At 41.6% G+C, this 25,585-nt stretch overlaps 1 protein-coding gene across 1 annotated transcript in view; it reads left to right on the forward strand.

The window, feature by feature from the left end:
• lamb4 (laminin, beta 4) overlaps positions 1-25,585 on the forward strand; it is a 76,613-nt gene that overhangs the window by 15,120 nt on the left and 35,908 nt on the right. The window contains exons 9-20 of the mRNA XM_080875211.1: positions 274-488; positions 1,066-1,186; positions 4,777-4,965; positions 6,048-6,203; positions 6,346-6,449; positions 7,822-7,901; positions 8,201-8,418; positions 8,721-8,829; positions 12,584-12,709; positions 18,527-18,737; positions 23,133-23,324; positions 23,427-23,539. Coding sequence (XP_080731337.1) covers positions 274-488; positions 1,066-1,186; positions 4,777-4,965; positions 6,048-6,203; positions 6,346-6,449; positions 7,822-7,901; positions 8,201-8,418; positions 8,721-8,829; positions 12,584-12,709; positions 18,527-18,737; positions 23,133-23,324; positions 23,427-23,539 — 1,834 coding nt within the window. The remainder of the gene's footprint in view (positions 1-273; positions 489-1,065; positions 1,187-4,776; positions 4,966-6,047; positions 6,204-6,345; positions 6,450-7,821; positions 7,902-8,200; positions 8,419-8,720; positions 8,830-12,583; positions 12,710-18,526; positions 18,738-23,132; positions 23,325-23,426; positions 23,540-25,585) is intronic.

The raw sequence follows: 25,585 nt of genomic DNA on the forward strand, positions 1-25,585 counted from the left end.
TAAATATATATATAAATGGTTATATATAGATAAGAGCTGGAAGGGGCGTGTTTAGAGGCGTAGTCCCCCTCCTGAAATTCAGAAAATGTATCTCCAATTATGTTCTCTGCATATTCATCATTGGGAAAAACTTCCCAGCGACAGACTGAAGATAGACCCTAACAAATGGCGCTCAGCAGCCCTGACACTTTTAATGTGTCTGTCAAATGGAACATTTTAATGGGAATAGGGGAAACGTGTAAAACTGAATATTGTTCTGATCATCATCCTCAGATCTGACCACCGTGACAAACATTCGGGTGAACTTCACACGTCTTTTCACACTTGGTGACACACTGCTGAGTCGAAAACGCAGGAACCCTCAGGACAAATATTACTATTCTGTTTACAACATGGTGGTTCAAGGAAGCTGTTTCTGTAACGGACACGCCAGCCAGTGTGTGCCCATGGCTGGAGTCCACAGGGACGTTTTCACCCAGCCTGGCATGGTATGGAGTAGAGCCGGTCTGAAATTATTCGTCCTTCAGTGATTAACTTGATTATTTAAAGTGATTAGTGCTTCCCATCTGTTAGGATTAGTACTAGTACTTGTTTTTGTACTTTGTTAATATTTTATAACAATGACTTATTGCATTATTGTGAAGCACTTTGGTTTTAAATGTGCTATATAAATAAAATTGTATTGTATTGTGATTTAATCAATGTTAACGTGCTGGGTTTTTTGTTTTTAACAAACAGCTTTGAAAGGCGAATCAAGAACTTGAAAGTCAGTAAAAAGAAATTAAAGATGAAGGCAAAAATTGAGAGAAAAGATTATATGTATTTGGGCAGCTGTGGCTTAAGAATTAGAAAAAGTCATCATGCATGTGTGACCTCTGCTATCCACAAATCAGTGGTCTTTGGGTAAAACTGGTGTTCTGGCCAGCAGGGGAAAATAGATGGAGTCCTAATATAACCTCTGCACATTTTTAATCAAATGTGTGTATGCATCATTTTTCCCTCGACATCACACTACACCTGAAACTGCAGTTGAGCTCAGCAGGTAAAGATATTTTCTGATTTCAGGTTCACAGACAATGTGTTTGTAAGCACAATACAGCTGGAGAAAACTGTGAGAGATGTCAGGATTTTCACAACGACTCCCCCTGGAAGCCTGGAGGAGAGGGTGCAGCAGACATCTGCCGAGGTAACTCAAATTGACATAAATGTATCACTTTTTAATGTTTTATTTAAAAAAAAAGAGATTGTTGGAAACATTATCAAAAATATTTTTAGGTTTTTGGCTTATACACAAATGTCATTGTGATTCAGTTGTCAAACTGATGTTTGCAAAATGTTTGCATATTTGCAAAGCCTGAACGTATAAAAAAATAAGAAATCAGTTTTCCCTTTCAAAGAACTTTTGCTGAGGCAGCAGAAGGTCAACTTCCTTCTGTAGAACCTACATCTGTATTACAGATTCATTTTAGATATCAGAATACCTCACATGATATCAAATTACAACTAGAGTAAGTAGTAAGTAGAATTGCTTACATTTGTGGATAGCATATGATTATTAGGGATTTTCAATCATTCTTAAACACATTCCTTTGATGTGAAATGAAATTTTGCTGTCTGGTTAAAAGTCAAAAGTATATGTCCACTTTAATGACTGAATTATTTATTTTGTTCTGATCTATTTTAGATCCAGACAAAGGTTAAATTAAAATAGATGAAAGACACAAAACTAGAAGCTCAGGTGATGCATTTGATGGCTTTTTGTCCCATTTTAAAATTGAATATCAGCACTTTTCAGTAACAATAAATGGTTCTGTGTGTGGTCATAGAACAACCTTGCACAATTTAAGCATGATTTAGACTTTCTACCACCTATTTTTTTTATTAATGTTATAATAAAATAATATTAGTAAATTATAATACATTATTTCAGTCTAAATTTTTATTCAAATCATTTTAATTCTAATAAATGTGTTCACCTTGAATCAGAAAAGTAGAACATGAGCAGCGAAAAAGAAGTAAAATAAAATAGCTCTGTTTCCTGTTGCCTCGATTGTAGAGGGGGACTTTAAACAGGAAATAAGCAGGGAAGAGGTCAGCGCGGATTCAGCAGGTAGGGAACATAAAATCAGCTGTAATGTCTCAGTGTGGGGAAAACAATCACAACCATTTCTGCTGAGAGCTTCAGTCCATTTTCTTACACAGCTGAATTCAACCAGATGTGAGCAGATGTTTCCTGACCTGTCCTGGCTGAGTCCATCCTCTACCCTGACAGTACCCTGTTTATGCTGTATTTATATTACACTATAGAGTTGGTATGAATTCAGTCAGTGAGTCTCTGCTGCAATTGATGGAAGCTAACTGTGACCATGATCCCACAGCCACTGTGCAGCAGTCACACTGTTCTTTACTTTGAACCCATCACAGTGCAGTAAACTCTCCTGTTCATCCTGCACTAACCTGCAGCCTTTAAATAACACAGTCTGCCTCAGTTTGTTTAGCAGCAACTTTATGAACAAACATCATGTGTCACGTACAGATTCAGAGACATGAGGACTTCCATGTAGGGCTGCCACAAACGATTATTTTTGCGATTAGTCGACTAATCAGATCATCACCCATTGGACGTAAAACATACAGCTTATTGCACCAGCAGCATCTGCTCTTATATAACTATCATTAGCTTACAGCTGTAAGTGTTTAAGGTCTGTGCTAACTAAAAATAAAGACAAGATGATAGTTTATTAAATTTTAATGAAATTTGCAGATTGTTTCGGTGAAGTTTAATAAACTCCTTGCTATCTAAAATATAACAGGACACTGGAGTAAATTCTGGAGCATCTCACACTTCTGATAATCAGCTGTCTGCTTGATGTTTATTCAGCTGTGTAAAAACTATAACTTTAATCTCAGACAAACCGATTTACTCAGGAACAAATAAAACACTAAAAAAAAAAAAGCCAAACAACAACATTTTTAAGTTATCTAAGTGACTCATATATCGTGTTTAACCTGAGTAGCGAAAGACGGCGGTGGGTTTGAAAATGATTTGCCGGTGTTCTCACGGGCTCTAGTGAGCCTCGCCCCCGGCTAGCTATCGAGCTAGTGGGTAACAGATGTCTCCAAAAACGTCGGAGCGCTTTTGAAAATATGTGGTGTCCTGATAAACTGAGCAGATATTTGAGGTTTACACAGCTACATTCTCGCCTGAAAATATGTTAAACGTTTATTTTGTGACCCAGAAAGAATAATAAGAGTAACATTAAAACTAACTAGCTGCCGCCATTGTTGGAAACTAAGCTGGGCTGCGCTATGAATTCTGGGTCAGAGCTACTTTTTCTTCTTCGGGGTTTAACGGCAGCTGGCATCCTTGTACATGCAGTGCTGCCATCTTCTGTTTCAGTCCGTTATTACACTCTTAAATCCTGCTACTTATTCCTGCGTCTTTTGGGATCTTACAAAGCTTCAAACGACGCGTCAACTATTAAATCAGTCGTTGACGATTTTGATAGTCGACGTAGTCGTGACTAGTCGACTAACCGTGGCAGCCCTACTTCCATGTGAGCTTTAAATGAGGATCCTTCCTTTAATTCTAACCTCTCTCCTTTCTCTCCTTCTTTCTTATCTGTCTCCATCTCTGAGTGAAATTAGCTTTCTGCCTTTTCTCTCCCATTAGAAATAAACCAGCTGGACCTTTGACATTATTTATCAACATAAATTAATACAAATTAAAAATAGGAATAGGAGGAATAAAATTCAGTAAAATTTTACACTCCAATCTCATTTTCTGGCAGAATTTTTGGAGTTTAAAATTATAAACCTCTGACCATTATTGTCTACAAGGTTAAAATGTGAATGTTAAACAGCACTTCCTGTTCTTACAGCAAAGAGGTGGCTGGGCAAAAGGAACAATAAAGGATTGTATCAGTTTGGCCAGAAAACATCTTGATGATCCCCAAGAATTTTAGGGAAAATACTCTGGGGACTGACAAGACAAAAGTTAAACTTTTTGAAAGGTGTGCACCCCATTACATCTGGCATAAAACTAACAGCATTTTAGAAAAGCAACATTATAGCTTCATTAAAATATGGTGGTGATAGTGTGATAGTTTGGGGCTGTTTTGCCTTCTCAGCACCTGGAAAACTTGCTGTGGTAAGTGTAACCATGAAATTTGCCATCTACCAAGACATCCTGAAGGAGAATAGCAGGCCATCTGTTCATGACTTCAAGCTGAAGCGCACTTGGTTTCTGTAGCAGGACAATAATCAAAACCCAGCAGCAAGTCCACCTCTGAATAGCTTAAAAAACACTTTGGAGTGGCCTAGTTAAAGTCCTGACCTTAATCCAATTGAGATGCTGTGGCATCACCTTAAAAAGGCAGTTCATACTCCAAAAACCTCCAGTGTGGCTGAATTACAACAATTCTGCAAGGATGAGTGGGCCAAAGTTCCTCCACGGCTGTAAAAGTGTCATTGCCAGTTAATACAAATGCTTGATTGCAGTTGTTGCTGCTAAGGGTGGTCCAACCAGTTATTAGGTTCAGGGGGCAATCACTTAATCACACAGGGCCATGATGGTTTGGAATTGCCCCCCCCCCCCCCCCCCCCCAATAATAAACCACTTCATTTAGAAACTGCGTTTTGTGTTCCGTTTTGTTATCTTTGTTTTATACTTAAATTTGTTTGATAATCTTAAACACCTCTGTATCTTGTTTGTTGACATGATTATTTTTTTCCATAACTTTTATACTTTAAAATGCTGTTTTCTGTCTTTCTTAGCATGTAATTGCCACAGTCACTCGGACTCGTGTCACTTTGATGCAGCTCGTTACGAAGCGACTGGAGGTGTGAGCGGCGGTGTGTGTGATGACTGCGGCAACAACAGGATGGGGCCTCAGTGTGAACAGTGTCAACCTTTTTTGTATCAGGATCCGCAGAGAGCGAAGGATGACCCACAAGCCTGCATACGTAAGCTTTTATTGTTATTTTACTTTTTGAATATTCATGCTCTCACTGTTCCTGTAGAAATGAGTCTCACCTTTTTCTGTTTCTATTATTTTCTTTCATTGCTGAAGTGGTGCGGCTGGATGTTTGTCAGAATGCAGCTCTTTATGGGATATTTTCTATGTTAACAGTAATGTCTGAATGTCAAACCCAGTGCTTTATGACTTTTACCAACATGGTGCAGTAACAGTCTCCATTAACTCAGTGAAAGCTGATAGTAAAATATGTTTATGGTACAGGTATTCAGATATTCGTTAAGTTGCTTGAAGACATTTCACCTCTCATCCGAGAAGCTTCTTCAATTCTAGGTGGAGAATCCCAGAGTTCAACCATTTGACCTTAGAACTGAAGAAGCTTCTCAGATGAGAGGTGAAACATCTTCAAGCAACTTAAAGAAGTCCAGACGCTTTTCTTTCCAAGATCCTTAGACTACAATGACCTGGATGACTGAGAACCTTCACAGACAGTTGTTCTGGTAATTAAATCTCAGCAAGTTTGTGGCTGATGGAGTCGTGCTTGGTCCATGAATTTGACTTGGTCCATAAGCTGTTTTCTCATCAAATGGGCTCCTCACCACAGCCCATAATGACGCTTAGGCCGGTGTCCCAGTGGACCGATAAGTCCACTCCTGGCTCCAGTATAGCACTACATTTCTGATCAAGATGGCAGTAGATTTGGGTGTAGTGTTTTTTTCAGTTTATCACAGCTATGGTATCATGCATAACTTTTGTCGCAAACAGAATGTGTGTAATTGCCAATTTCAATCACACTAGTAGCAGACTGTCTATCTGTAGTTGATGGCACAATAACGAGAGCACTGTTTATGTTGATATGACTGTAGCCTCAGGAGGAGGGTGATTACCCAACACAGATCAGCCCCTTGTTTCTCAGGGAAGCTGTCTCATAACAAGATGATGATTATTGTATGGTCTTTAATTTATAATGTTGTTTTGATCTGGTCCTTTAGAAATAAATCTACATTGAGTGAAATGACGTAACAGCTTTGGGATGATGATGTCATACCATGTAATGGTGATGTGTTTCAGCATGTAACTGCGATCCAGCTGGTTCACGTGGCGGCGGTCAGTGTGACGCTCTGAGCGGTCAGTGCGTATGCAAAGAAAATGTGGAGGGTCAACGTTGTGATCGCTGCAAACATGGCTTCTTCAGCCTGAGGCAGGATGACCCCACGGGTTGTCAGGGTGACCAAACAACTTTATTTGTCCTGTTGTCATTCTCAACAAAGGAGCTCCTGCTTGTGTGTATATGATGATTTCAACGAGCTGAAGGTATGAGCATGACAGAAACTTTCAGGCTGACTGTGTGTGTGTGTGTGTGTTTCAGCGTGCAGGTGTCATCCTTTGGGGAGTGTTGGGTCATGTGATCAGCTAACAGGAACTTGTGAATGTGACCCAATGGCAAGTGGACCGCTGTGTGATCGGTGTCTGGTAGGCCACATCTGTAAAATAAGTAATTTACTCTTTAGCTTCCTTTCATCCTCATTAAATTTAATTGATAATAGAGCTGGGAAATAATTCAAACAAATAATAATCCCAACCTAAGGAATATAATGTACACAGATAGGTAATGCCAGGATTCAAGTGCCTGTGTCCTGCCTGCTTTAGATGTGCCATGGATCCAACACAGCTGATTTAAATGGCTAAATGACTTCTTCAGCATGTCTTGAAGTTCTCCAGAGGCCTGGTAATGAACTAATCATTTGATTCAGGTGTGTTGACCAGGATGAGATCTAAAACCTGAAGGACATTGTCACTTGAGGCCTGGCGTTGCCTACCCCTGTACACTGTTAAGTGCTGATTTTTACAACCAAACAACCTCTGGCTAAGCAGATGCCACAACACAGAGGAACTACCTGGTTAGGCCAGGACGCTGCAGTCTATTTACACCTACAGGCCAGTGGACACTCTTTCAATGGTGAGGATGTATCGTGGACAGGGAGGAATGCTGGTTTGAGCATGGAGTCAAGGAGGCCATTTACAAAACTGAGCTCACAGCCCATTGTTCCTTCAGTGGTTTTAGTTTTAATCATTGTGCAGATGAACTGCTCATAAGGTTGGAAACCTGCAATCAGCTGAGACTGAGAAGTCACATGATGATGACGAAATGTGTCTCCCACTGAAAACATTTCTATAGTTCGTGGACCCCATGGGATTTTCTGGGACTTGGAGATGGCAGTCATAGAAAATAGAGTGGTTGCTGTTGAAACTGCCCCTAGTCATAAAAAAGAGAACTGTGATACACAGCATCAACAGGCTTAAGAGCGCTGGCAGTTAAAGACTGCACAAATTTTTTTGTATACAATATTAAACCCAGTATTTAGTTTCCTCATCAGTTCCACAACACAAGTAATAAAATCTCAAATTTCATCTAAGAAGATACTGAAGTACTAATAACATCAGTTACTGTCATGTAGTGAGAGCATTTTCCATCCCGGATGTGGTAACACGGATGTAGGTAGTGATAACAATGGAAAATCAAAATATCTGAATCACATTAAAACTATCTAATAAATATAATGCTGTGGTCATTCCTGAAGCAGCAAGAAGAAGAAGAACAAAAACTGTATGATTTGAAGGCACATAAAAACTCATTCAAACTCTGCAAGCATTGTCTGAATTTTCAAAATAAATGATGAATGAGTTTTAAAGCATAAAACAGTGTTTAAGTAAACTATATTTTGTCCTTAGTTTGAAATGATTGCCTGGACACAGTGATTCTAAAGCAAATATCACAACATTTTAGCCAGTCTGAGTGAAAGAAAAGTCTGATTTTAATGTCTTTTAATGTGTTTGTGTTCAGCCAGATTTCTGGGGTTTGGGAAACTCTGTGTTCAGATGCTCACCTTGTAACTGTGATATTGGCGGAGCTCACGGCAGCACGTATGTTTTCTTTCTGTCTTTATTTTGTGTGAAACATAATAAAAAGTATTGAATAAAGATCAACAGTCAGTTTGATCTGAATCACAGGTTAGTTTGAGAAAGAAGAAAAATTAACAGGAAGCACCAACTGAATACCAGTAAAATAATCAGAAAAAACAGTTTATTACCTTATAGGTATGGCACGCTGTTGTGAGCTGGAAATTCATCATAAAAGCAGTAATTAGACTCTTAATAACTGACACCATAGAGCCTCCAGTGTGTCACTTCCTGTCTTTTGGGGGGATTTCCTGTCCCGTCAGGTGTTCTCCAGAGGATGGACAGTGTCGCTGTTTACCCAACATGATTGGTCGGCGATGCTCTGACCCTGCACCTGGGTACTTCTTGCCTGCACTGAATTATTTCCTCTATGAGGCTGAACTCACTTTCCCACTGCTAGGAGGAAGGTCTTCTACAATTCCTCCTCCATCGCCTTCTTCTTCTGCTGATCCATCATCTTCTTCTCGGGTGTGTAACAGATGACAAGCCACCTGACACAGAGCTTGGAAAGAAAGTGAATGGAGTTCTTTAAGATAGATAGATAGATGCAGCATTTTGTGAGAAAAGTTGCGAGACATGTAAAGAAGGTAACTAAAAGGAGTATTCAACTGACAATTCTATGTCAACTATTGCAGATGATTTTAAATAAATTTTTAATATCTTGTAGATTTTAGTACAACATGGCGGTGCACATAGTCGCAGTTGTTTAAGGGCCCCCAATTAGGTGATCTTCTTTTTCTTTTTGTTTCCTTTTCTTTTTCTTTTGTTTCCCTTATTGTGTAGCCAAATTCACCTTAAGTCATTGGGAATTATACAACATCAGTTATGACAGCCAGAACCCCGTTACCAGCGATTATCAGTGGATCAACAACATCCCAGAGAACTGCCTGCGGTGCTAATAACAGCAGTCTACATACCACCAGACGCTAATGCTAGCACAGCCCTTGCCTACCTGAACGACACGATCTCCGAACAGCTACGGACATATCCAGAGGAAGTACACATCATCGCAGGGGACTTTAACAAAGCATGCTTAAAAACTGTGCTGCCTAAATTTGTACAACATGTGAAATGCCACATGAGAGGGAATAACACCTTGGGCCATGTTTACTCAAATATTAAGCAAGCCTACAGATCTGTTCCCCTCCCCCACCTGAGTATGCCCGACCACCTCTCCCTGCTCGTTGTCGCGGCATACACACCACTCAGGAAAAGGACAAAGCCCACCATCAGAAACATTAACACCTTTTCTAAGGAAGCTCTGGCTCAGCTGCAGGACTCTTTTGCCCTCACAGAGTGGCATGTCTTCGAACATGGCGACCTATAGACCCACACATCTGCAGTGGTGAGTTATGCACTGCATGGACACTGTCACCACGGAAAAGTAGGTCCAGGTCAGCCCCAACTGTGAAACCTGGATGACGAGTAAAGTTCAGGAATTGTTAAAAGCACACAACTCTGCATACAAATCTGGGGAGCACGATATGTATATCAGAGAAAGAGCAGACCTTAAAAAAGGCATCAGAGCAGCAAAACCGGACGATTCAAATAAACTATCGGATCACCTCTCAGACAACAACTCCAAGAAGGTATGGGAGGGCCTGAAACACATCACCAACTACAAAGGCAATGGGACAAATACGGATAACATGGACATCTCATTAGCAGAGGAACTTAACCACTTCTTTAGCCGCTTTGAGAGAACTGTAGACACACCTACCATGCACACCGCTCTGCCACAGCCTTCTCTGAGCACAGCCCTCACACATTTACTCTTCAAGAAAACTAGGTTTGCAGAGCAGTACCAGAGAAAAGCTGCTGGCCGAGATGGAATACCTGGGAGTATCTTCAAAGCCTGTGCCGACCAGCTGGCTCCTGTTTTCACCAGACTATTGGACCTCTCCCTGTCACATGCCACTGCCCCTCATTGCCTGAAATCAGCAACAATAGTTCCGAGTCCACCACCATCAGTGCTCCAGTGGTCGCAAAGTTCTTCAAGAAGCTGGTCTTAAAGCACATAAAGGACTGCATCACACCTAGTTTGGACCCCAACCAGGGTCGGCAACCCTGGGCACGCGTGCCACAGCTGGCAAGCTAAGGGTTAACTGATGGCACAACCATAGCTGGACTGGCCATCGGGCATATCGGGCATTTGCCCGGTGGGCCAATAGTGAATTTTGTTTTTATGGGCCAATGTTTTTTTGTTTGTTTTAGTTTTTGTAACGGTATAAACAATGAAAGGTGGTGTATTGGCCAGGTGCTGGCCAATGTGTAAAAATAGCTCAGTTGAAGTTATGAACTGTTTCTGACAGAGAAATAACACCAGGATACTTTTCTAAGCACCTGACACCTGGTAACTGTGCAGGGGCATGTCTAGCAAAGTTTTGCCAGGAGGCCAGGCAGGGCATTAACAGGGAAAGGGGACACATACTTTTCTTTCTTATTCTCATTAAAAATGCCTCGCTTTAAGTTTTTATCTGATGTAAAATGTATAGAAATCATACCAACAAGACGGTGTACATCACTGTCACAACAGTGTTTATTTTCATTAAAAGGCTTTATGATTTTCCCTGCAATACCTGGGGGGCTGGTCTGTAGTCAAAATGCCCAGGCTGATTTTTATTTGTCCCAGTCCAGCCCTGGGCACGACATGCAGTGAATTAATCTGAGAAGGTGCATTAAAAAATAAATGGCCGGGCCAGTGGTACACATTGCAAATTAACTAGCATAGACACATTAGTTGTGTCGCTTCTTAATGACGGTAACTTGGCTAACAACCCCAACTACCAGGTTCAACGTGTAATTGGCTAAAAATAACTTCGCCTACCAGTGAGAGGGATGTTGCTAGCTGGCAGTTTTTTCAAGCGATGTTGAAATTTCTACATTCCAACACTTCGAATGCTTCAGGAGCTCGACTCTATGAGGGTCAAAGTTTGCAGAACTACGAACGCAGCGGAAATCCATAGCTGTGCATGTTCATGGAGCTTTTTCACCTGCTGGACATCACTCCCAGTCAAGTTTTACTGTCTTCAGTGTTACGGCCGAGCGGGCCAGGCTGTGGGTGTGGACTCAAATGCAGACACAGAGGGAAGAAAAACGGGTGTGAACACAGTGCTTTATTTGCTGTGCCTAGTGAACTTAAAAAGCAGGAAACTATGAATGGTATGAACTGTGGAAGCTATGAACTGAGAACTGTGAGGCCAAACTGTGAACATGAAACTCGGAGTGCTATGACTAGGTGCTAGATTTCACGGATGGATCCGGGGAATGGGAAAAAGGGGCAGCGGCTTGGATGGAGGTACGCAGTCACTATAATGAGAGGAGACAAGTTGTCAGTGGCAGTCTAGTGAATCACAGCTGAAGGATTAGACTATGGTGGTTAGGGCTTACGCGTTGCAGGTTTAAAGTGTCATGCGAGGAGGGGGTGTCCAGAGAGGATCCAGAATATGCTTGGAGTGAGGGGCTTGGCAGGGAGGCAGGCAGGTGTAGTCCGATGATGGAAAGGAAGCAACCAGATGACAGAACCAGCGTCCAGGCGGAGATGTGAGTAATCTAGGTTGGGAAGCGCGACTGCCAGGTGGGTCCTATGACAAAGAAAACACGGTGAGGAGAAAAGCAGTAGTTAAGGGTTCTCACAAGGGCTTGGCGGCCTAGCACTAACATGAGTTAGCAGAAGATCTGGCAGAGGTCTGTTGTGAATGCTGGTCTTATATGCTGGTGACTTGATTGGAACCAGGTGTGGAAGCTGATTGGAGTCTCTGCCTGAAGGTGGAGCCCAGCGGAGTGGAAAAACCCCGTACTCACCTGGACCATGACATTCAGAACATTGCAGAGGCCTTATTGACAGTATTTGGCTCTACATATCTGTGTGAGCAGATTTTCTCTCACACAAAAAGTGTCGTGAGGTAGCCATCTGAATGGTGGACACTCATAGACCTGTGTCGCTGATTGGAAGACCAGAGATCACATTAACATGTTTATCCCTGTATTAACAAACATGCCATATTGGCCCAGTTTATTTCTCTTATCATTGTTGTGAGGAGACCATAAATAGCATTTATATTTTCTTTTGTACAGTTCATTTGCTGTTACTTTTTATCCATAACAAGAACTCTGTATCTTTTTTTGTTTCAAAATAGCTGATAACTATTCGCTGATAGCTGCCAACATCTGCGAACAAATACTGTATAATTCTATTAAGTTGTTCTATATAGTGTGTAACTGTCAATATAGAGCATTGTTAAATTTATTACTAATGCAATCATACAGCACACTGACTTCTGAGGACATTTTAGATGGCACTCATCATCTGAAAGGTTGCCGACCCCTGCTATAAGGCAAACAGGTCCACTGAGAAAGCAATTTCCACTGCCCTCCACTCTGCTCTGCATAACCTGGAGAATGCTGGGACTTCAGTAAGGATGCTCATCATTGATTTCAGCTCAGCCTTTAATAGCATCATCCCAGACATTCTTATAGTCAAGCTGGTAAACTTAGACTTCCCCCTTGCTACATGTGCGTGGTTCAAAAACGTTCTCACAGACCAATCACAAAGAGTCAAGGTGGGCAACCAGAGATCATCCACCCAGCACTGGCTCACCACAAGGATGTGTGTTGTGTCCACTCCTATACACCATCTATACCAGTGACTGCACCCTCACACATCCCTGCAACATCATCATCAAATTTGCAGATGACTCCACTCTGATGGGGCTCATCACCGATGATGACGACACCGCCTACAGAGATGAGATCCAATGTCTGACAGAATGGTGTGACTACAATAACCTAACCATAAACACCAGGAAAACCAAGTAAATGGTCATGGACTTCTGCAAGAAAAAAAACTCATCCCCCTCCCCTATCCATAAAAGGTGACCACATTTCCGAGGACCTATACTGGACAACTAACACATCAGCCCTGGTGAAGAAATGCATGATGCAACCATACTGTTCCAATGCAATGTGTGCACACGTGTGTATGTGTGCACAAGTCTATGTTTGTGATCGGGAATGAAGGATAAAAAGCGCTGCCGTAAAGGCTGGTGTAGAAGCACAGAAATGATGGCTCACTTGACCGCGGTCTGAATTTTAATTGAATTAAAGAAGTCCAGTTGCTTTCATTCCAAGCTCCTTAGGCTACCATGACCTGAATGACTTAGAACCTACACAGCTATAGTTCAGTATTAATATGTGTTTATAGGTAAAATTGTCTTTTTACAGTGCATTCAGCAAAGTATTCACAGCATTTTGTTCGTTCTACATTGTGTAATGATACAGCCTCAGTCTAAAATTCATTGCATTCATTTTTTTCAACTCATAATTCTACGCACAATACCCCATAGTAGCAAAGTAAAAAAGGTTTACTCGAAATTATTGCAAATTTATTAAAAATTAAAAAAAATTATATCATGTACATAAATATTCATAACCTTTCCTCAATTCTTTGTTTAAGCATGTTTGGCTGCAATGGCACCTTCAAGTCCTGTTGAGTACAATGCTACAAGCTTGGCACACCTGTTTTTCTGCAGTTTGTCCCATTCTTCTTTCCTAGACTATTTAAAAGTGGAATGAGAGGCAGAGTGTTGCGACTTTCATCCGTAAATAAAGCTGCAGCCGGCTGAGTTGGTTGTGTCCCTGTGACGCGCCTCCAATAATCCATAGTGAGTCATACTAGTACTTTGCGCATTTATTTTAAGAACAAAACAAGAACAAACATTTGCGCTTTCAATCAATTTCCAACTAGCGCATGGATTAACTGGTGTGCCAAAAAATGACGGTCAACAGAAAAGTTTGCCCACAAACCACTCACCCAACACACCTGCTGCGAACACCGACATCAGGTAAATAGACTGTGACCACACCCACATACCATCACCTGAGACGCAGGTAAAGCTATACACCTGTGCCACCAAAACAAAAAGGAAAAACATAAACATTGACTTTGGCTCTTACACAGAGCCTTCAGTTTTCAAGCCCCTCTTCTGTGGAACCAACTTCCAGGTTGGATTCAGAAGACAGTGCTGTGGAGCAGGCAGGATAAGGGACCCAAATGCAGGACTCAGAAATGGAAAGTTAAACTCAGAGCACAGATTTATTGCTGGGAAAACTCTTCATAGAAATGAACTCAATCAGAAACACGGAAATAGACACTAAAGTGTGCAATGGAACCTAAAACAAGAAAAAAGGAAATGAACCAGAACTAAAAGCAAGTCTGAGCTCTGTCTGGACAGCACCTTTCTTATCTTAGCTGTGTGCTTAGAGTTGTTGCACTGTTGGAAGATAAACCTTCGTCCCAGTCTGAGGTCCAGAGTGTTCTGGAGCAGGTTAGGATTTCAAGGATATCACTATACATTGCAGCATTTATCTTTCCTTCAACAATTACTAGTCTCCCAGTTCCTCCTTCTGAAAGTCATCCCCATAGCATGATTCTATATCACCGTGATTCCCTGTAGCAATGGTGTTGAGCATATAATGCGCCGTGGCTGGTTTCTTCTAGACGCGATGCTTGGCAGTCAGGCCAAAAAGCTCAATCTTCATTTCCTCAGACCAAAGAATTTTGTTACTCATGGTCTGAGAGTCCTTGGTATGCTGTTTAGCAAACTCTTGATCCTTTTACTGAGGAATCTCTTCCATCTGGCCACGCTACCATACAGGTCTGATTGGTGGAGTGCTGCAAAAATGGCTGTCTTTCTGGAAGGTTCTCGTCTCTCCACAAAGCAACCATGGAGCTCTGTTAGATTGAGCATTAGGTTCTTGGTGACCTCTATAAGTAAGGACTTCTAGCCCATTCCTTCAGCTCCCTAACGGTTTGCTGAGCAGCCAGGTTTAGGAAGAGTAATAGTGGTTCTAAACGTCTATTTATGAATAATGCAGGCCGCTGTGCTCATTTGGGATCTTTAGAAATGTTTCTGTTCCAGATCCGTGCCTCAATACAGTCCAGGCTCAAAGGTCTACAAACAATTCCTCCTTATAGCTACATGTTATTTGTTTGTATTTTAATTTTTAATAAATTTGCAAGACTTTAAGGGAAACTCATTTTACTTTGTCATTATAGGGTATTCTGTGTAAAAATTTGAGGTGAAAAATGATTTTAATCCATTTTGGAATAAGGCTCTAATATATGGGCAGAAATCTGTGCCATCAGAAACTGAATTTGAATGAGTTCAATTTGAATTTGAATTGCTCAGATTGAATCTGAATTGTAACTTGAATAAATGCTTTTGAAAACTGAATTTGAATTAGTCTAATTTGAAATTGAATTTATGGTTTGAAAATGAATTGATTTGCTTTGAAACTGCATTTTATCCTTTAAAAATTCAGCTCTCGAATAATTTCAGATTCACTTCTCACCATTCAGTTTCAGTTCTACAATTCAATTTCAGTTCCAAAATTCAGTTTTTTGGAACTTACATCCGGTTCCGGTTCAAGCGCCGATTAATAGAACTACGTTTTACTGGCGGACCGAAAGTGTTACTGACGGGAATCTACAGCGTCTTGAGCTGAATTAAGACTTCAGAAGTCATTCGTCATGTCGAATGACCAGCGGATGAACTCTCAGGTTGGTAATAAATGTATTACATGTATAAGAACAAGCGTCATGTTAACAAATGATAGCCGTAAGGTAACTTTTATGCTTATTGTAGCTGCTAGCTAAAAACGCTAATTTAGCGTAGTTTGCCCTGGATTCAGCTTTGAAAAACAAATATGATCGACTGTTTCTAGTAGAATTCCAAAGTTGTCATCTTGGACCCTCTCAGAGTACCCCCTCTGTATGCTTGCAGAGACCCCTACAGTAGAGAAGCATGCAAAACAGTGTCCAAACCTTTGTATTTTAGCTTTATTTATGTCTTACACGGCATCCCAACTCTTTAGCTAACTTAATAACTTTAGCTAACGTGAATAGTTAGTCTAATTCATTAGTGCAGCATTACTGGATCATCTCTGTTTGAAGTGATATAATATGATATACAACTATCACTGAAACAGCAAACTTTGTAAATAAGCAAACACCACTTCTCATTCTCTAAACGTTTGGCCACAGTTGTAGATTACACTATCAGTGCTTGTTCACTCTTGACAATAATAACATTTCTAAATTTACTTTGTGCATTTACAGGTAAACAATATCTAATATTTTATCTAAATGACTGCTTTGTCTTTGAAAAGGGTGAAGAGCCTGAGGCCGGTGACAGTCCAGTTCTACTCTAAGTACATCCTTATAGTGGCTCACAGGACAAGGCCACATTCCTGTCCTGCCAGAAGAGAAGACAAACTTCAGAGTCTTCATGCAGTTCAACCACACCTGTCATATTCCGTATGACAGGGGGCTCAAACTCCAGTCCTCGAGGGCCGGTGTCATGCAACTTTTCCATGCCCTCGAGGACTGGAGTTTGAGACCCCTGCTGTATGGTGTTCATGCTGTTTTCTACCCCACAGTTACAGCATGTCTGACTGCCTGTTCAGCATATGCAAAAATATATGAGTTTAAGCATGTGATGACTAAGGCCTTCCATTATGGTGTTTGTCATCACATGTCACAGACATCTGGATGATCATTTGGAATAAACAAGAAACTAAAAACTTGTTACTTTATCTTTTATCTTTTATCTTTATTAATATTATTATTTTACACTTTTCATTGTTAGGCATTAGGTTTATTTGTAGTAGTCCTTTCCAACGTCTTTCCCTCTTCCATGTTACTGTGGCAGCTTGTCAGCATCTATTTGGGGTTGGGAGTGGAACAAAAAGTAAGGAAATCCAAAGTGCCATTAAAACCAGGAGAGGTTCTTATATTTCAGAAGGAGGGATTAATTCAAAAGAAATGACCTCAATGCCATATTTTATTTAGGAACCCTAGAGAGCACTTTGCAAAATAACACATTCTTATAATTTCACCCTCAGATGAGCCAAGCTACGACTGTCAGGGAAGGTGATGTAGGTACAGAGCATATGAGAGTGGTGAAGTTTGTCTCTTGTCTAGATGAAGGCACAAGAGGGATCAATGGCAAGGCGTAGAGATTCAGTATCTTCAGTCTTCAGTGGACACTCCATTTCTGGCACAAAACACCTGTAAAAGATGGTCGATTTAGGAGGTGACCCGACAACTTCAGCCTGTCAAACATAGTAATGGAGCAGTATGCTTTAAAAAAAAATCTAATTAAGCATGCACTCAGTACCCTAAGAATTATTATGGTAGTTAAACACAGTGATAGTTGTATATCATATTATATCACTTCAAACAGAGATGATCCAGTAATGCTGCACTAATGAATTAGACTAACTATTCACGTTAGCTAAAGTTATTAAGTTAGCTAAAGAGTTGGGATGCCGTGTAAGACATAAATAAAGCTAAAATACAAAGGTTTGGACACTGTTTTGCATGTTTCCCTACTGTAGGGGTCTCTGCAAGCATACAGAGGGGGTACTCTGAGAGGGCCCAAGATGACAACTTTGGAATTCTACTAGAAACAGTCGATCATATTTGTTTGTCAAAGCTGAATTCAGGGCAAACTACGCTAAATTAGCGTTTTTAGCTAGCAGCTACAATAAGCATAAAAGTTACCTTACGGCTATCATTTCAGAATCAGAATCAGAATCAGAATACTTTATTGATCCCTGGGGGAAATTATTTTTTGTTACAGTGCTCCATTTTAAACCAACATTAAGACAAGACAGACAATACGCTAACTAAGAATAGTACAATATATACATATATATACATACATACATACATAAGTCACTTATAAATAAATATTTGGAAAAGAAACATGTGTAGTTGTAGCAGCAAACAGTGTGTTAAGTGGATGCGTTGTACAGGGAGATGGCCACAGGCAGGAATGATTTCCTGTGTCGTTCAGTGGTGCTTTTCGGTAATCTCAGTCTCTCACTGAACGAGCTCCTGTGACTGACCAACATGTCATGGAGTGGGTGGGAGGTGTTATCCAACATTGTCTTTATCTTGGACAGCATCCGCCTCTCCGACACCACCTTGAGGGAGTCCAGCTCCATCCCCACAACATTGCTGGCCTTACGGATCAGTTTATTAAGTCTGTTGGCATCTGCGACCCTGTTAACATGACCCTGTTTGTTAACATGACGCTTGTTCTTATACATGTAATACATTTATTACCAACCTGAGAGTTTATCCGCTGGTCATTCGACATGACGAATGACTTCTGAAGTCTTAATTCAGCTCAAGACGCTGTAGATTCCCGTCAGTAACACTTTCGGTCCGCTAGTAAAACGTAGTTCTATTGATCTGCGCTTGAACCGGAACCGGATGTAAGTTCCAAAAAACTGAATTTTGGAACTGAAATTGAATTGTAGACCTGAAACTGAATGGTGAGAAGTGAAACTGAAATTATTCGAGAGCTGAATTTTTAAAGGATAAAATGCAGTTTCAAAGCAAATCAATTCATTTTCAAACCATAAATTCAATTTCAAATTAGACTAATTCAAATTCAGTTTTCAAAAGCATTTATTCAAGTTACAATTCAGATTCAATCTGAGCAATTCAAATTCAAATTGAACTCATTCAAATTCAGTTTCTGATGGCACAGATTTCTGCCCATACTAATATGACAAAATGTGGAACAAGTGAAGCACTGTGAATGCTGTCCACTTGCACTATATAAACAGTATCTGCGTGTGTGTTTTCAGCTGAACCCACGAGTGTTACCTCAGTGTGAGCAGTACTTCAAAGAGCAAGGTTTTGACACCAAGTTCCAAAATGGACGAGTTATTTTAGTTCGGCGGGCTCGCCAACTTGCCCAGCAACAGAAAATGAGAAAGAGATTGGTGAGATCCATTTTCTGTTACACTTTAATGCTTTGATTATTTGGAGACTATAGGTTGTGTCCAAATTCAGGGGCTGCATTCTTCAAAGGCAGCGAAGGCCAGAAGTGCAAGGCTGTGAACTTGGACGGTCTAGCCTACAACATGGGGTTCCTGTTGCCTGGCAACCATGACAGTCGCAGCTACTGCTGTGGTGGTCAGCATGTTCAACAGAAATACAGAAAATCTGTATGTTGTTTTTTCATCTACATGTGAATCTGGGTACTGAGTCCCCTTAACCAACAATGAATCTAAGTTTAGCTAGTTTGCTAGAGTAGAGCATGAGACTAGTCTCATTTCATTTTGACAGTACAAATATAATAGGTCTCATCAAGCATTTGGTAACTTGCAGGATGAAAGCACAATTTTCTTATTAGAATCATGGGACGTACTTTCATTTTAATCAGAGAGAAAAAAAAAACTAAGAGAAATGGGAAACAGGACATAAGCTCAGGCGGTAGAGCAGGTCATCTACTAATCGGAAGGTTGGTGGTTTGATTCCTGGCTTCCCCTAGTCCGCATGCCAAATATCTTGGGCAAGATACTAACCCTAAATTGCTCTCCGATGCATCCATTGGAGTGTGAATGTTAATTAGAAAGCACTAAGAAAATATGTGAATGCACAAGTTGTGTAAAGCGCTTTGAGTGCTCAGAAGAATAGAAAAGCGCTATATAGGAACCAGTCCAGTCCATAAGATCGGCATAAATGTTGGGCTTTATAACAAAGGTTCAGGTTATAACTAACCAAAGTTTGCATGACCCGATTAAGTAGCAATATCACTAACGTCATGTAACTTAGATGAAGGTTAGCTAAGTTTGATGTTCTAAGATTCTTTGGTGTGCTAACATTTGTTCCACTGGATATTTGGGTGAGATAAAAACCCAGTACTCACTTTTTTATTTCTGGACTGCTTTGCTACAACTGTTTGCCATGTTTTTTTTTTTCCAAAAAATTGCTTGTACCTTAGACTCACAATGAATCCTGGATTCAAACACCATGTTAAAACATAAGATCGTCCATAAGTCCACAAAGTGCAGAAAGTTCTAGGCTGATCGTGGCTCAAGAGTTGGCCGTTCGCCTTGTAATCGGAAGGTTGCCGGTTCGAGCCCCGGCTTGGACAGTCTCGGTCGTTGTGTCCTTGGGCAAGACACTTGACCCGTTGCCTACTGGTGGTGGTCAGAGAGCCCGGTGGCGCCAGTGTCCGGCAGCCTCGCCTCTGTCAGTGCGCCCCAGGGTGGCTGTGGCTACAATGTAGCTTGCCATCACCAGTGTGTGAATGGGTGGATGACTGGATATGTAAAGCGCTTTGGGGTCCTTAGGGACTAGTAAAGCGCTATATAAATACAGGCCATTTACAGGCCATAGGTCGATGATCGATTTTGTAATCGTATCACCAGACCTGCGGCCATATGTTCTGGACCCTCGGGTAAAGAGAGGGGCTGAGCTGTTAACTGATCACCATCAGATCAGGTGGCTGGGGAGGACATTGGACAGACATGGGGCAGCTAAAGGTATAGTGAGGGTGTGCTGGGAATGCCTGGCAGAGGCCCCCAGTCCGCAAGATCTTAAACACACACCTCTGGCAGAGCTTCAACAGTTTTCCAAGAGAATCTGGGGGCACTGAGTCCAAATGGACCATGTTCAGCACCTCCACCGCCAAAGCTGCTGCACTGCGCTGCGGTTGGTGCCTGTCATGGTGGTAACACCTAAACCAAATGGTGGACACCAGTAGGGATGGGTATTGATAAGATTTTCATGTTTCCGATTCCATTTTCGAGTCTGTTTAACGATTCGATTCTTTATCGATTCTCTTATTGATTCTTATTTTTTAAAAAGGAGAACACTAAGGTTGATTAGCTTAGAACTTTGTTTTATATCTTCTCTAAGTAAGAGTAACATGGCCTTACAAACCCAAAAGTGAGATCTTAAGAGATCCACAGCCTATGGCTCTTCAATGGGTGTCACAGGGTCCCCAGGAAAAAAAATGTAATTGTAAAATAATAAAATAAATATTCTTCTGTAGCAATAACAAAGCATAACACAAATTATTCTGTAGCAATTACACAAGAATATCCAGTAATGTCCCTGCCTACAATTAAACACATACACTTACTGAAAATCATCTGCTGTGGCAAACAGCTGCAAGCCTTTGACCACAAACTGAGTCACTGCTCTGTGACATTTGTCTATCCTGGCCTGAAAGGAGACGCTACCGGTAGACTGCAGCGAGAACTGCCAGCATCTGAGCCAGCCAGACTTTGTCTCTCTCATCTTGGTCACCTAAATGCACAGTAATGGCAGGTTTTGTAATAAGGCACATCGTGCTAACATAATATGCACTGTTAGTTGATTATTTACCTGCCGCATTAACGGGAGAGGACGTGCAAACGTTACCTCTGCTGCTGGGTTGAGATTCACGAGTCCGGAGCAGAATTAAAAACACGACATTCATTTGAGGTTATTGCGTGTTTTGTGAGCAAATGCTTTTGCATATTCGTAGTGTTTACTCCCTTAAATGAAGTATCTACTTTACAAGTATTGCAAGTTGCCCTGTTGTCATCCGTTCTCCTAAAGTATAACCAAACTTTTGAGTGTTTGAGCCGCTTAGGCGCCATGTTACCCGCCAGGTAAATGACACTCTGCAACGTGGTGACGTCATTCGGGGCGACTGGAATCGATAAGGGAATCATTTGCAAAAATGCCAAACAATTCCAAGGAATTGAAACAGTGGGAACTGGTTCTCAACAAGAACCGGGTTTCGATACCCATCCTTAGACACCAGAGGTGAAGGGAGCCACCCGGCTGAAGAAGGAGTCCTATTGAAGGAGTCCTTGGTTCGCCTGTGGGACTTCGGAGGCAGCTGATATGTACTAGTGGTGCAACGGATCACGGTTGATCCGTAATCCGAACCGATCCCACTCCACGGTTTGACACCCACGTAATCCGAAGATTCGAAAAAGAAGGAAAAAAATTATGTGTATGGTGCGTCTGTCAAGCGATAGTTATGGCCAGCGCTAGCGGTCCAGGTGGAAGAGCAGAAGAGTTTTCTGTATTTAAGCAGCCCTTTGCTGCCCAGTCCGATCGGGCTAAAGCTATTACAAAAGCTATTGGGGTGTTTAGCTGCAGACGGCAGGCCATATTCCGTTGTGCAAAACAAGGGGGTTAAACTATGATGAACGTGCTTGAGCCATGCTATGATAACATGATAAAAACCAGATAAAGGAGGAACAATGCGGTTTTCGTCCTAGTCGTGGAAAACTGGACCAGCTCTTTATCCTCTCAAGGATACATGAGGGTGCATGGGAGTTTGCCCAGCCAGTGTTTTGGCTGTGGGCATTCGACCGTGTCCCTTTGAGTTTCCCATGGGGTGTTCTTCAGGAGTATGGGGTGTTTGGCCCATTACTACAGGCCATTCAATCCTTATACAACCATTGGAAGAGCTTGGTTTGCATAGACGGTAATTAGTGGGACTCATTCCCAGTGGGTGATGGACTCCGCTAGGGCTGCCCTTTATCACAGATTCTGTTCAAAATTTTTATGGACAAAGTTTCTAGGTTTAGCCAAGGGGCAGAAGGCTTTCACCTGATGGTCTAAAAATCTCATCTCTGCTTTTCGCGGATGATGTGGTTCTATTGGCTTCATCAGGTGATCGTCTCCAGCTCACACTGGAATGATTCACAGCTGAGTGTGAAGTGGTGGTAATGAAAATCAGCACCTCCAAGTCTGAGGCCATGGTCCTCAGCCGGAAGGGTTGGGGTGCCCACTCCAGGTCAGGGATGAGTTACTACCCCAAGTGGAGGAGTTTAACTATCCTGTGGTCTTGTTCACAAGTGATGAACAAGTGGGCATCTTCCGAAGGGTGGCTGGCCTCTCCCTTAGAGAGGTTCAGCCATCTGGCAGGGGCTCAGAGTAGGGATGCTGCTCTTCCACATCGACAGGAGCCAGTCTAGATGGTTCAAGCATCTGACAAGAATGCCTCCTGGGCGCCTCCTGGGTGATGTTCCATCAGGAGGAAGCTCAGGGGCAGACCCAGGACACGCTGGAGAAATTGTATCTCTTGGCTGACTTGGGAATGCCTTGCTGTTCCCCCGGATAAGCTGGAAGAGATAGCTGGGGAGAGAGGTCTGGGCTTCTCTGGGACACAAAGGATACACCGGACTCTCTTCAAATCCGGGGAAAAGGAAGACGCATTAGTGGGCCGCATTTGGAGCAGCCTTTGGTGTGCTGTGATATAGTCGTCCCACAAATGTGGTCTCCAAAGGATGCAGCCCCTGAATTTGGAAACAGCTCAACTCATATGTTTCAGCTAATCAGATCGTCCTCTTTCCTCAGTGCATCTGTTGTTTATTTCCATCCAGCAGCAAACCAGCATACCTCTGGTCCCTGGTTACACCCTGCAAATCATTCCCCGTCAAAGGGCATCTCACCAGCCAGTAACCTGGACTGGCCTAGGATTGGTCAGAGTGTTTGAGGGGGTGGGGCTTAGATTTACTGTGGACAACCTCCATTCTTCGACTGATTACCAGCTGGCGATTTCCTATGAACCGGAGGTGAGGCGATTTTGAATGGTAAACTTCATTTAAATGTACATGTTTAATAAAATTGACGGAATTGTCTTTCTATAACTCATGTCAATTTATTATTTTCTCTAGTCTGCATCTGATTGGATGGCTATAGTCAGTATCGGCAAAGTGTCACCAGGCGATGGTGGCTGCAGCAGCAATCCAACAGGAAGTAAAACTGTGATTCTACCTGGAAACTCCAGGTGAGAATAAAAAAACAGGGCATCTATCCATGAATGTCACATGACTATTGTTATAATTTCACATCTGAATAGTGTTGTGGCAGATTTCTGATGTGATATGATTAAATATGTGATTAAATCATATCCTTACTAGTAAGATTACTATACACCAACGACCACCTTAACTCAAAAACACAACTACAACTACTTCAGGCATGACAGCCTGATTCTTTAATCAGTTGTCATCTGCATTCATTCGCTGATCGCTCTTGGGTGGTACAGGGTCTGCTCTGCAGTCGCTGAGTTGGAGCTTGGCACACCCTTGTTGGAGGAGGGTGCTCTTTTCACCCTTCACTCTCTCGTTCCAATGCAGCTGTAGGTTAAAAGGGCAGAGATCATCTGACACCCTGTTGTCTTCCTCAGTGTCTAATGCAGAGATCTTTAACCTTTATGGTTATTTCTGTGGTTCTGGAATCTTCTCATGATGACTAGTAGGGCCCCAAACCGCACGACCTTTGATCTCAACCACTGCCTGGGCTGTCAGCTGTGCTATGAATGATCCCTGCTTCTCGCTGGGTCTCTGAAGACTTCTGATCAGCACCCAGTCTCAATCTCAGTCTGGAGATTCCACCCTTGGGATGATTTCTTCCAGCAATACTCTGGCTACTGCACCTGTATCTCCTTACTAGGAGGAAAAATTTCTAACCATTTGGAAAACATGTCAACCATCATCAAACCACATTTTCCTTTTAGTTCAATGAAGTTCAACCCTTATCTAGGGCTGTTCGATATAACAATATATATCGAATGACGATATAAAAACGTCTATCGTTTCATTTTACGCTATTGTTTGTTTCGTGGTGTCACAAAATAAACTGTTTACTTCAATATTTTTTCATCGTTTTCATGGTGGCTGTAGTGGCTATATTAATTTCTTAAAGTTTTCTCTTTCTCTTATATTTAATATAACTACACTACGGACGGACAAGCGCCTGCTTTTATGCGTTGTCATTAGCAACAACGACGGCAAAACCATTGCGTGTCCCCTGGTTTAGTTTCCACATTAACCTTTCACAATAAAGTTCAAGATCCTGTTGAGACTTTTCAAAATAAACTCAATCACGTGAAAGAGTATGCAGAGTATTTACGGATGAGAAGCCAAAAAGAGCCGTCAGGTGCTAAAAGACTCAACGTTACGACAGGCTTTTCCCCGCAGCACGATGGGTAATAAATACTCACAAAGAAAACGGCGGCAATTACAACTTGTGTCTAAAAATGTATCGTTTCATGCATCGGTTAAAACACTCGACTCCAGGTACATGACGCCCACCTGGAAACACTTCACGCAAGTCAAGCTGCCCGAGATTCATAGAATATACAGAAAATATTAAATTATTGTGATTTATATCGTTATTGGGACGATAGATGTCTTATATCAGGATATGAGATTTTGGTCATATCGCACAGCCCTACCCTTATCTGAACATGTCTGTGCCCCATGTAGAGGTTTCATACCTATAAATGAACTGTTAATCCCACAAAAAGCCATGGAAAAATTATCATGAAAAAACTCAGAAAACATAGAGAACATTGTTTCATGTTAAACCTGGATTCCCTCCTTTTGACACATGGTCTCTCCCATGAGTCAACTCATCAGAACTAGGAGAATAACAACACAAAAGGGTAGTTAGATCATTTCTCAGACAACATCAGGGCTTCTCCTCCTGAGTAATTTCGCTCCAGCCCTTTAAACCCTGTGTTAGAGAATAAAATTTGTATTAATGTCATGTTAAGTAGGTCTAATTCTTGGCTCTGCCTGGAGCCTGCATCCACACCACGATTACCCAGAAACCAAAATCAGTGAGTAAATACAAACTTCACACTTGCAAACAACTGTAGGTTATAAGAGTAATAAGGCATCCCACACCACAGACACAAGTGTGCCTTGCGCAGTTTATTTCCCCAAATCATTAAAAACACTACTGTTGCCATAATTTGCCAAATGTGTTTATTCAAAGCTACTGTAGCCAGTGACCTTTCTTAAGTAATGTCACTCACTTGTTTTAA

Source organism: Rhamphochromis sp. 'chilingali', assembly GCF_963969265.1.
Source record: "Rhamphochromis sp. 'chilingali' genome assembly, chromosome: 2".
In the NCBI taxonomy this organism is placed as follows: domain Eukaryota; kingdom Metazoa; phylum Chordata; class Actinopteri; order Cichliformes; family Cichlidae; genus Rhamphochromis; species Rhamphochromis sp. 'chilingali'.